The 11,702-nt window shown below is 37.7% G+C and overlaps 1 protein-coding gene across 1 annotated transcript in view; it reads right to left on the minus strand.

Annotated features, from left to right (window-relative positions):
- Positions 1-1,082: 1,082 nt before the first annotated feature.
- The window catches only part of LOC107572113 (sucrase-isomaltase, intestinal-like), a gene marked incomplete at its 3' end in the record, with an annotated part of 51,071 nt that continues 40,451 nt past the window's right edge, over positions 1,083-11,702 (minus strand). The window contains exons 17-29 of the mRNA XM_016258528.1: positions 9,767-9,883; positions 9,262-9,416; positions 9,096-9,180; positions 8,565-8,621; positions 6,567-6,691; positions 6,337-6,425; positions 5,093-5,142; positions 4,775-4,948; positions 3,194-3,343; positions 2,872-3,075; positions 1,640-1,794; positions 1,310-1,478; positions 1,083-1,179 (exon numbers count right to left, since the gene is read on the minus strand). Of these exons, the coding sequence (XP_016114014.1) occupies positions 1,083-1,179; positions 1,310-1,478; positions 1,640-1,794; positions 2,872-3,075; positions 3,194-3,343; positions 4,775-4,948; positions 5,093-5,142; positions 6,337-6,425; positions 6,567-6,691; positions 8,565-8,621; positions 9,096-9,180; positions 9,262-9,416; positions 9,767-9,883 (1,627 nt within the window). The remainder of the gene's footprint in view (positions 1,180-1,309; positions 1,479-1,639; positions 1,795-2,871; positions 3,076-3,193; positions 3,344-4,774; positions 4,949-5,092; positions 5,143-6,336; positions 6,426-6,566; positions 6,692-8,564; positions 8,622-9,095; positions 9,181-9,261; positions 9,417-9,766; positions 9,884-11,702) is intronic.

Genomic DNA, 11,702 nt, shown 5'->3' on the forward strand with positions numbered 1-11,702 from the left:
TGTTATTGGGAGCTTGCTTGTTCTAAGGCTATCTGGTTGTTATTGGGAGCACGCTTGTTCTAAGGCTATCTGGTTGTTATTGGGAGCACGCTTGTTCTAACGCTGTCTGGTTGTTATTGGGAGCACGCTTGTTCTAAGGCTATCTGGTTGTTATTGGGAGCACGCTTGTTCTAAGGCTATCTGGTTGTTATTGAGAACATGTTGCTGATTAAGCTTTTCAGGCTTGGCAACATACTCGTTAGGTCATCTGGTTTAGGGCAACATGCTTGTGGCTATGGCTTATGCATGCTTTGGCAACATTCTTGTTACATTCAACGGGTAAGGGTTACATGCTTGTTGTTTAAGGCTTGAAAATTTTCACTGTCATTTTGTGTCTGGGGATGTGGCATATGGTTTTGTTTCGGGGGATTATTGCTGCATGGATGCGCAGGGAGTTCTTGCCCATAACAGAACCATACCTCCAATCCAAACTGTATGCTAATTGTCAGTCATCATTGACGATAGTGGTCCTGACAGAAATCATAGTGTAGCATCAGTTCTGGCAGGTCACTTTAGTCAAGCTTGCATTAGCTGACTTTCAGCTGATCCACATCTACCTATAGGGATGCGACACCTATCACAGTGCTCATGTACAAGGTCCTTCAGTATTATCACCAGCTTTTGCATTGCTCAATAGCTAATTACCCACCTCCATCCCCAACTCCTCCTCTGTCAGTCGGGATTCAGCCTTCTGATTCTCCTTTGAATCAGACTAATTTTTTAATGTACATTAAATTATTGAACCTTAATGATATCTGCAATACTTTTATGTTGTTCTGTTCTGTTTACCCTGAGGGGTTATTGCTGCTCTCCCTGCTCTCATCCACGCTAGGCTGCATGGATGCGCAGGGAGTTCTTGCCCAGAACAGAACCATATGATGATGATCATTTTGAAAGTGTCTTCTTTGTTTTTGTTCATGAACAAGCTGCCAACTAGACCAGTTGAAACCAGCAAGCCATCTAAGGCTGGTTTTAGGTTGGTCTTAGTCTCCAAATAAGACCATTTAGCACCAGTTGGGTGAGTGAGTGTGTGGTTTGCTCACCCATGGCATTGCTGTTGAGCAGGAGGACGCCGTGAGCATATTTTGATTTCTCCAGACCCATGTAGAAGGGATGGACTCCATAACTGTTCAGCTTATACTACAGATGGGGAGAAACGGATTAGAGTTTGAGTTTGTGATGCAATTTCAGTTGTCCAGATATTGTAAAGGGCAGATGGCATATCACACAGTAAGGCTTATAAAACATCACTAGTGGTTGTGCCACTCACCCCTGGAGGCTGGTCTTTGGTAAACAGGCCGTATTTGTGATAGTTGAGGTCATGTTTGTAGATGGGGTGCTCTGTTTCACCAAAACCATAGACGTAGTTTGAGGGCAGGAGCGTGGAGATCTCAAGGAGCTGATCGGAGAATGTGAGCCCTGGCACGGCAGAGTCCCATCTAGAGAACAGAATAAGATTTAACGAAACACTGAGAATAATTCTGAGTTCCTTTCATGAAGAAGACAAACCGTGCTTTTATAGTCCTAAAACAGTAGAAACTACAGTCAAACTACTACAAAAGAACCTCTCTGTACAGCTGTATTCAGCTGTATTACTCACATGATTTCTTGTGTGTCCTTTCTGATGACTTGGATCCCGAAAGGCTTGTTATTGATCTGAACCCTGTACAGTCTGTTGTTTTCCTCTGTCTCTGGCATGGCGGGCAGATCGAGGGGAACGGGGACCTCGTAGCGTGCATTGCTTGGGTCAAAGATCTATATGAAGACCAAAATCAATCTTAATCTCAGTCTTAAATGTTTTAATTCATTTCTTTAAAGCAGTGGTTCTCAAACCTCTCCATAAAGTACCCCCAGCACTGCACATTTTGTATGTCTCCCTCATCACACTTGATTCAACTCATCAGCTCATTAGTGGAGACTGCAAGACCTGATGTGGGTGTGTCAGATATAGGGAGACATACAAAATGTGCAGGGCTGGGGGTACTCCAGGACAGGTTTGATAACCACTGCTTTAAAGGGATAGTTCACCCAAAAATGAAAATAACCTCATGATTTACTCACCCTCAAGCCATCCTAGGTGTATATGACTTTCTTCTTTCAGATGAACACAATCAGAGTTTTTTTTTTATTTTATCATCCAATATTTATAATGGCAGTGAACGGGGGGGGGGGGGGGGTTTGAAGCTCAAAAAAGTCCATCCATGGATCATAAAACGACTCCACACGGCTCCGGGGGTTTACTAAAGGCCTTCTGAAGCAAATTGATGGGTTTGTGTAAGAAAGTTATCCATTTTTAAAACTTTATAAAGCAGAACATCCAGCTTCCAGCGGACCACAACTTACGAAGAATGCGTAATTCATTCTTCGTAAATCACTGGAAACTGGAAGTTTTGTTTATAGTTTTAAATATGGCTATTTTGGCTTGCAAAAGACCTTTAGTAACCCCCTGGAGCCTTGTGGAGCAGTTTTATGATGGATGGATGCACTTTTTTGATCTTCAAAATCTCAACCGCCATTCACTGCCATTATAAAGCTTGGAAGAGCCAGGATAAATTATATTATAACTCTTCTTCTTCGTCTGAAAGAAGAAAGTCATTTACACTCTGGATGGCTTGAAGGTGATTAAATCATGGGGTAATTTTCATTTTTCGGTGAACTATCCCTTTAAGTCCTAATTCTTAAAAACAGGATGCCGCTATTGACACCAAGGTTATGGATTAACAAAGTATACCTTAAATGCAATGTAAGTCGCTTTGAATAAACACTTTGATTTATTTAAACTGTATATTTAGTCATTGTCTTGGTCGTAATCCTAAATTTCGAAAATCATACCTTCCAACGCAAGCTTTTGCCACTCAGGTATGTGATTTCCACACGGAGCTTGCTGATGTCTCGAGATTGAGAACGTTGACTTGGGAAAGCCGTATTGCGCTCTAAATCTACAGTGATGCCACTCGCCGTTTCAACCACGTTGCTGGTGATGTAGCCGTGGGTGTCAGGGTAATAACACCAGGGCTCGTTGGGAACATTTGAAGGCTATTAAAGACAATAAAAACACTTTGAACAGATGTTTTAAATCATATTATAACAGTAACAGGAAATACTAGTCTTTGCGTATGCATGGATCAGATATGGAATATCTTCTCTCTCTGACCTCCCAGATGCAGCCACGGGCTTCACATTTGGCCTGATCGGAACCTGCTTCAGGATGACAATCGAAGTGCCTAGAGTTTCTGTATTTGTCCTGCCAGTTGACTGTGTAGTTCTTCCCCAGTTCCAGCTCCAGGTTTCTCAGGTACAACACCTAGGAGACCACAAACACCCAATGATATACAGGTAGATCACGCAAAAGACAGCATGTGTATTCAAGTCGGAATCCTATCCTCTAGTTTAAAGATGTGAATAACAAAAATGTCAAATATTGTTGCGTTTCATTAAGTCTTTGCATTAGTACATCCTAAAAATTACAGCAGTTGACATTAAAGGTATAGTTCGCTCAAAAATGAAAATTTGCTCTTAATTTACTCAATTTAAAAAAAAATGAAAATTCTTAAAATGTACTTTTTTTTCTTCAGTAGAGCAGTAAAGAAGATTTTTATGGTATCCATATAATGGAAGTCAGTGGGTGCCGTCACTTTGCGATAAAAAAAAACATATGCAGGCAAAACATAATTAATACCCGTGGCTCCTGACGATGCATTGAGGTCTTATGAAGCGAAACGATCGGTCTGTGCAATAAACTGAACATTATTTACAACAGTATTACCTGTAATCCACAGCCTGGGCAAATGGCCCTGAGCGTGTAAGACCTGAATGCATCGTCAGGAGCCATGGGTATTAATTATGTTTTGCCTGCATATGTTTTTTTGAATCTCAAAGTGACGGCACCCATAGACCTCCATTATATGGATACCAGAGGACCACGTTTTCAGCCAAAAATCTTTTTTACTGCTCTACTGAAGAAAGAAATTACCTACATCTTTGGATGACCTGAGAGGTCAATTAAAAGCACATTTTCACTTTTGGGTGAACTATCCCTTTAATGTGTCACATGTAGTTTAAGATCAGAATATGCCCTTTATCACAGCCTAATATATGTGTGCTTTGAAAGCCCTGACAAATCCACTAACTTGGAATGACAGAGCCTCTCCTGGTGCCCTATTTACTTTATATTCCAGCTCTTAAAGGGATAGTTCACCCAAAAATGAAAATTATCCCATGATTTGCTCACCCTCAAGGAATCTGTATATGACTTTCTTCTTTAAGATGAACACAATCGGAGTTACATTTAAAAAATCCTGGCTCTTCCAAGCTTCATAATGGTAGTGAATGGCTGCCATGAGTTTGAAGTAAAAAAAAAGTCCATCCATCCATTATAAAATCAATCCACGTGGCTCCGGGAGGTTAATAAAGGCCTACTGAATTGAATCGATGGGTTTTTGTAATAAAATATCAATTTTTACAACTTTATTAACTGTAATTAGCTTCCGATGATCGGTAAACTTGCGGCAAAAGCACGACTGACGCGACGTATGACGTAGCGTAAGTGTTTGCCTCTTCATGTCATACGTCGCATACGTCATATATTCATGGGATAATTTTCATTTTGGGGTGAACTATCCCTTTAATGTGCATTATACCGATTTCTGTAGGGTGATAAATATCCTATTCCAAACAAAATCTGTAAAATTGGTCACAAACAGAGTTTCACATTGACTATAGAACACTCTTTTACCTTCCGGGTAGAATCGTAGTTAACCTGGGACTCGGTCAGAGCATTAGTAGTGGTGCCGTCTGACACGAGCACAGAGACTGGAGCTCCGGTCACTCCCATTACAGTGATGTTCTCAAACTTCAAGTTGTTTGGATCTGTGTAGCCATTGTGGGTGACATGCATTGTCAAGACATCCTGATCCAGCAGAAAAAGATCAGATATTACTACAGATTTTTGTAATAGCTGGTGTTAAAAATTATTCAAATGTTGCTTTTTGGACATACAATGTAAAGCCATCTGAAAACAAACAAACAGAAATGTGACATTAGGATGACGTACATTAGCCACGGAAAACTGGTAATGAATGTAGGAGCCGGATGAAAGAGTATCTAAGAAAACGAGAAAAAGAAGTTATGAGAGAAAAATCAACTTTATGTGTGAGTCAAACAAGTGTTATTAGTTTTGTTGTTGTCCAGAAACGTTTGGGTAAATCTAATAATTTAGTCTCTACAATATGGCTCAAAAGTAAGGATGATTTCAGGCCAGTGTACGACATCTTACATTCGTTGCCCATGTTCATGTGTTTGTATACCTTGTAAATGCACATTTTTATTTGCACTGTTAGTGTATTGAACCTTTTATTGTTGCAAATTCTGCTCATTTTAAAGGAAACCTCACCAAGGTAAAGTTATCAACCTTGTTAACATAGGTGATGTTTTGTTGAAGAAAAAACACAAAATGTGAGTTTATTGTATATATTTATATCTGTCATGGGGTTAAATTATAGCTGTTCTTGCAAAAATAAAATATAAATGCATTTGGGGCATTTCTAGTAAAGTTCGTAAACAAAGCTTGAAGTTGGCTTGAAAAAGCCTTGTCTGAACGTTTGAAACAAGTTTGAAACAAGTTTGAGAAGCTTAAAGGTTGAACTGAAATGTTGAAATTGAAGTTTGCGACAGTGAGGGAGCACATGTTTCTTGCATGATTTATCACATTCTTAACATGTTTTAGCACAATGTTAGCATGATATATTGTTAGTATGTTTTAGCATGTCGCTAACATGAATTAACATCTTGTTAGCATGATTTGACACATTGTTAGCATGATTTAGTATGAATTAACATGTTAGCATGATTTAAGATCCTGCTAGGATGATTAAGCATGTTGCTAGCATGAGTTAGCATGAATTAAGGTTGCTAGCTTGTTTTTGACATTGCTAGCATGATTACCATGAATTAGCATGTTGCTAGCATGTTTCTAGAATGAATTAGTGCGATGCTAGCACGTTTTAACATGCTGTAAATTAGAATGTTGTTAGCAATGAAAAGTTAACATTACTAAAGATGAAAAATACTATAAGAAATGTATTGCTCATTGTTAGTTCAAATCAGTCAAAACAATAACTATTGTTACCTAATGGAACCTCAATGTAAAATGTTACCACATTTAGTTCTGACAAAAGTCAAACAGTAGTAGAACATCTGACATTCTGGCATTCTTGCTATTGAGTCCTGTATAAGGTACATTTTTGTTTCTGATGGTGAAGTGAACAAATTAATTAATAGCAAGTTCCTCCAAAATACCTCGGGACTCTCCGTCATCCCAAAATAGCTCTCCTGATGCAGCATTGCTGTCATCGAGAGCGATGATCAGTCTCATGGGATGACATCGGCTGAGGGAACACAAACGTACAGAAACTCAAGAGCAGACACAAAACGGATCCTTTGAAGTTGGGATTCTTGTTTGTGGCCCCTTTTTAAGCTTTAAAGTTGATATGTGTTTTAGGGGAGTTTTTTTAGTTTTCCATCATTACCTGTATGTAGTGGTGACGTCTGGCCTTTGTGCGGGCAGAATGGCTCCGCCTCTCAGGTGTAAACCAAGTTTATCAGCAGGCAGGTTCAAGTTAACTTTTTCTTTGCGATCGGTAATCCGTTCCTCCTGTAAAACAAAACAAAAATTGCATTGTCATATATATATATATATATATATATATATATATATATATATATATATATATATATATATATATATATATGTCCGCATCAAGAGAAATTTACAAAAGTGAATTCATATACACAAAGCATATTAAATGCAAGTAAAGCGTCTACTTTTAAGGTTTCAAATAAGTTTCGGGAGAATAAAATGTCAAAATGTGGGTGAAATAATGTTTCATTGTCATTCAGTGTAATATTTATGAAACAATTGAAACAACATACTTATTTTGACATTAAAATATATAAAGAATAAGTGAGCATACTAAAATGTATTGTATTTTAAATTATTAAAGTCTTGCTGTCAAATGGGCAAAACCTAGGATAATTTTTAAGTTTAAAAATGTGAAATTACAAGTAATTACTATTTGGGGTCAAATTAATTAGTCTTTTAATATGTCATAAATAGATTTTTGTTGTCATTCAGTGGAACAATCTTGTCAGGCATATTTACATTTTAGTGGGTGTCTTCTGTAAATCAGGGTAAAAATGTCAAAAAATTTAGTTAAACAGGAGACATTCTAATGTCTTGAAAAACAACAAGAACAGTTTAAAGCTGTATTACACTAATTGTTTTGATGATTGAAAACCCTTTTTCGTCTTTGACCCTTACAGTATATATGGGTCAATGACGACTTGACGTTATTGACATTCATTTTTTGTGTCCATTTGTTTTGATTAAATTAAAAAGGGTTAACATTTTAAAGTAAAAAGTAAATTACTTGCATACATTCTCTTGTTTGAAGGCCAAGTCTAAAATTTCTGGTTTTAATTAATTTTGAGAGAATATTTGGGGTATGATTGCAAAAATGTGGTGTAACCGTAAAATCTGCACACCAAACAACTGATCTTGTGGTGAAAAAGATGAAATTCTCAATTAAAAAACACATAAAAATAGTTCCAAATAGTAGTTTAGTTTAAATTTAGGTTAGTTTATATGGTTAATCAGCATCATAAACTATGGATATTTGACTAAAGTGGCCCCTAACAGAAAGGCGTTACCATTTACACCATTTGACATTTCAATTTAAAATCAAATTTGACAGGCATTATCATGGACACCTATGTAAGCACATGGCCTTGGTGGGAATATTTCAAATGTAATTTGTAAAGCGAATACTCATTAATATTAACAAAATGGCTGCTTGAATGGTGTTTACACCACCTTGACACTTCAGGAATTTGACTCGACATGATCCCCCAAATTAAGTTTAATATCCAGAACAATGGTGTTCCGTTTACTTTTATTTACTAAGAATTATTATTGAGAATTTATTGATTGAGAATTTCACCTTTTTTAAATAAGATCAATTATTTGGTATGAAGTTTTTACGGTTACACAACATTGACATTTTTGCAACTGTCCCCCAAATATTCTCTCAAACTGAATTCAAACTAGACATTTTAGACTTGAAAAAAAGTAATTTGCAAATTAATTTTGGAATTTTAACACTTTTAAGCAATATTAAACAATATGGACAAACAAAAAATAAGTGTCACGTCAGTCACCCATATATATATATATACAGGTGCATCTCAATAAATTAGAATGTCGTGGAAAAGTTCATTTCAGTAATTCAACTCAAATTGTGAAACTCGTGTCTTAAATAAATTCAATGCACGCAGACTGAAGTAGTTTAAACCACCAATTCACTATCTCAACAAATTAGAATATGGTGACATGCCAATCAGCTAATCAACTCAAAACACCTGCAAAGGTTTCCTGAGCCTTCAAAATGGTCTCTCAGTTTGGTTCACTAGGCTACACAATCATGTAACATTCTGCCATTATTTACTGTGGTTCGAGTGGAAGGTCTTACCTTCTCAAAGTCATACCAGATGGCATCTGGAATGTAGGCCTCCACATTTTCAACACCCTGAAACAAACAAACAAACAGGAAAATGAGCTAAACTTAATGGTAAACGTTATTTTGATAGTTTAGTAATGAGCATTATTCAGTAAACTAACAAGTAGACCATCATGGGTGGTCATTTTTCAGAAAGATATGGTCCTCCTGTCATGGCTTTTCAAGAGTCAGAAAGAGAGAATATGAGCGAGATATTGGAGAGTAAGAAGCCAACAGAAAGATAATCAGCTAATTTTTGTGTGTCTGTGCTGGTATTCTCTAAATTATGGGGATTATTTTTGTTGGTCCCCATAAAGAAATGAGCTTATAAATCATAAAAAGTTATATATTTTTTTAAATGTAAAAATGCAGAAAGTTTTCTGTGATGGGTAGGTTTAGTGGTAGGGTTGGTGTAGGGGGATAGAATATATACGGTTTGTTCAGTGTAAAAACCATATGTGCCTATAAAATATTGTGTGTGTGTGTGTGTGTGTGTTCACTCACAGGATCCAACACAGGTGTGATGAGAAGATGTGCTCCCCACAAGAACTGGTTGTGCACTCCCCAGGTTTTACTGTCGGAATAGAACCTGCAGAGCGGGAAACTATTCTTATAAAGCAGTTGAGGCTGAAACTGTTACACTGCTGTTTGCACATATTCACGAACTCACTCGTGCATCATGGGACGCAATACAGTCTCTCCGTTGACGTGGGCCTTGTAGAAGAGAGTGTAGAGGTACGGTAAGAGGGTGTATCGGATGTTCAGGTAATGCTTGGAGGTTTTCACCAAGAGAGAGTCGGCGCCATATGCTGCAGGGTCCTGGTCCTGTTAGAAAGGCACATAAAACTAGTCAGGAAGAGATACTGATAATATGTTCATCATGGTGGAGACAGCCATGGAATGATTGCTCTCTGACTAAAAGGTCAAATCGTACTCATCTAATTTCACCAATAATATAATTTTCCATTCATCCTCATTTGCCTTCTCAAACTCTCACTCCAGAGGTCTGATTGCTCCTCTAACGCCAGTCTCGCAATAATGATTAGAGAAATAACCCTTCTACAAATAGCAATCATAGAGAGAGGACACGTTTGTAACAGATAGCCCAGGAAGACACTTCATACGCATCGAGACTGAATGGTTATGGGTGTTTAAGGAATAGCACAAGCACAGACCTTGTACCCTTGTGCGTTGTGGTTACGGCTGAAGGGGTAGAACGCGCCGACTTGCATCCAACGTCTGCAAAGCTCCTCCGGCGAGTCATCGAAGAACCCACAGATATCTGCGCCAATCTGCAGAACAACATCATGATTCAGTTTCTCTCCAGAGGAAGGAAAAATCATTCTTTATTATCTCAAATGATTCTCCAAAATCTAGACAATTAAACAGAGATCAAATGGGGATTCCAGTCTTTTATATACAGAAAAAGACACTAGTAATCTGACAAATGTCTCCATAGAGCATCAAAATAGATCAAAATTGTGCAAATTGTGCAAAAAGTGCAATTAAAACATCAAATATGAAGTCAGACCAAATTGTCTGATTTGTGATTTTACATTTCATAAGCAATTCATACATTTTTTACAAGGTGGCTAATTCGTATGAATTTGTACAGACTCACTCATATGAATTTGTACGATATTTGCTAAATTAAATGTATTTTACAAGTTGCCCAATTCGTTTTATACATAGGCACTAATATGAAACAAAGATGGATCTGTAATTTCCTTTAAATTTAAAGGTGCTCTTTATTATTTCGTCAGTCAGTTGTGGAAGTCTGGTGTTAGTTTGAGCGCACGCATGTAATGAATGAGTGAAAGCGGCCAAAGTGAAAGGAATCTGTTTGCAAACTGAGACATTTCTGCTCGCACATTGCATTGATGCGCTCTTGACATGTATCATTAAAATAACCATATAGTACCAGCGGTAAAAGATCCACTGGTGCTAAGTAAAACTGCATCAAATGTCTGTGTTTTGTTGGCAATTGGCGCATATAATGTAAACAACACAAATGTATAGTGAATCAAAAGTTATCCAGGGATGATGTGTTTGTGTATTTTGTGTGTTTTTAAATAAATTTTTTAAGTTTCTGTGAGATCTCGTGTCACTGTGAAATTGTTCCTGCCATAGACCACTCAAAGCACGTAGATTTTTTTCATCTTGCAACAGTGTACTTGATGTCTGTAGCGTCTGCGTAGAATCATGCATGATCTTTGGGGTGTTTATGGCTTAAGAGAGCCTTTTAGCCTTTTGACATTTGCATATAAATTACAGTTCTGGTCAGAGACTTTACTTTTAATGGGAGTTTAAATTGCCAGATGGTTCTTCGCCATCAAGGAGATTCTAACCAGTCCCGCCCCCACTATCATCTCCCCCATCTGACTTCAAACACGGTCCCAAAGAGCTGTAAATGACCCCGATGGGCCTGGCTGGCCAAGCAAACTAACACACACACACAAACACACACAAATACACACACACATAAAGACCGTTACTCTATTATACTCTACAAATATATCTGGTATATTGCATGTGTTGTTTGTACGTTTCCCTATTAGATTAGCTGAGTTACCACTCGTTATTTGTATTAGTTAAAGCCATAAAACACTGATATTCAGGTGTATGTATGTATCTTTGGTTTAATCTATTCCAAATGTTTGTTTCTTGGTATCAATATTATCTGCTTTTCATTCCTCGAACAATGAGGTACAGTATGTGATTGTGAAACGCATCATACGTTTTGTACTATATTTTGGGTTAAAACTACAGAAATTCCAGACCGGCCATAAAACATGCAAATGAGCCATGAAGGGAACAAAGGGAACTTCTCCCGCTCAAAAATTCACGTCTGGTATTGGCCAGTCCACACAGAATAGGAATTCTCAAAAGCGATTAGCCCGAAATAATCTGGGGTCAGAAACTCCTCTTCGTTTGAGACAACACCTTTCAAGACTCTCAAGATCTTCCTCTTGAGTTTTCTTTTCCGGCAGTTTTTATCTTCAAGTAACGTTAGTCGCTGTGGACTTTTCCTTCTTCAGAAGAACCAGAAGTAAAAACTTCCAGCTGACTCCTCACGAACTCATCAAAAGACCTCCGTTATCTACCGCATCC

This window comes from Sinocyclocheilus grahami, unplaced genomic scaffold (genome assembly GCF_001515645.1).
Source record: "Sinocyclocheilus grahami isolate Dianchi unplaced genomic scaffold, SAMN03320097.WGS_v1.1 scaffold1700.1, whole genome shotgun sequence".
NCBI classification, from domain to species: Eukaryota; Metazoa; Chordata; class Actinopteri; order Cypriniformes; family Cyprinidae; genus Sinocyclocheilus; species Sinocyclocheilus grahami.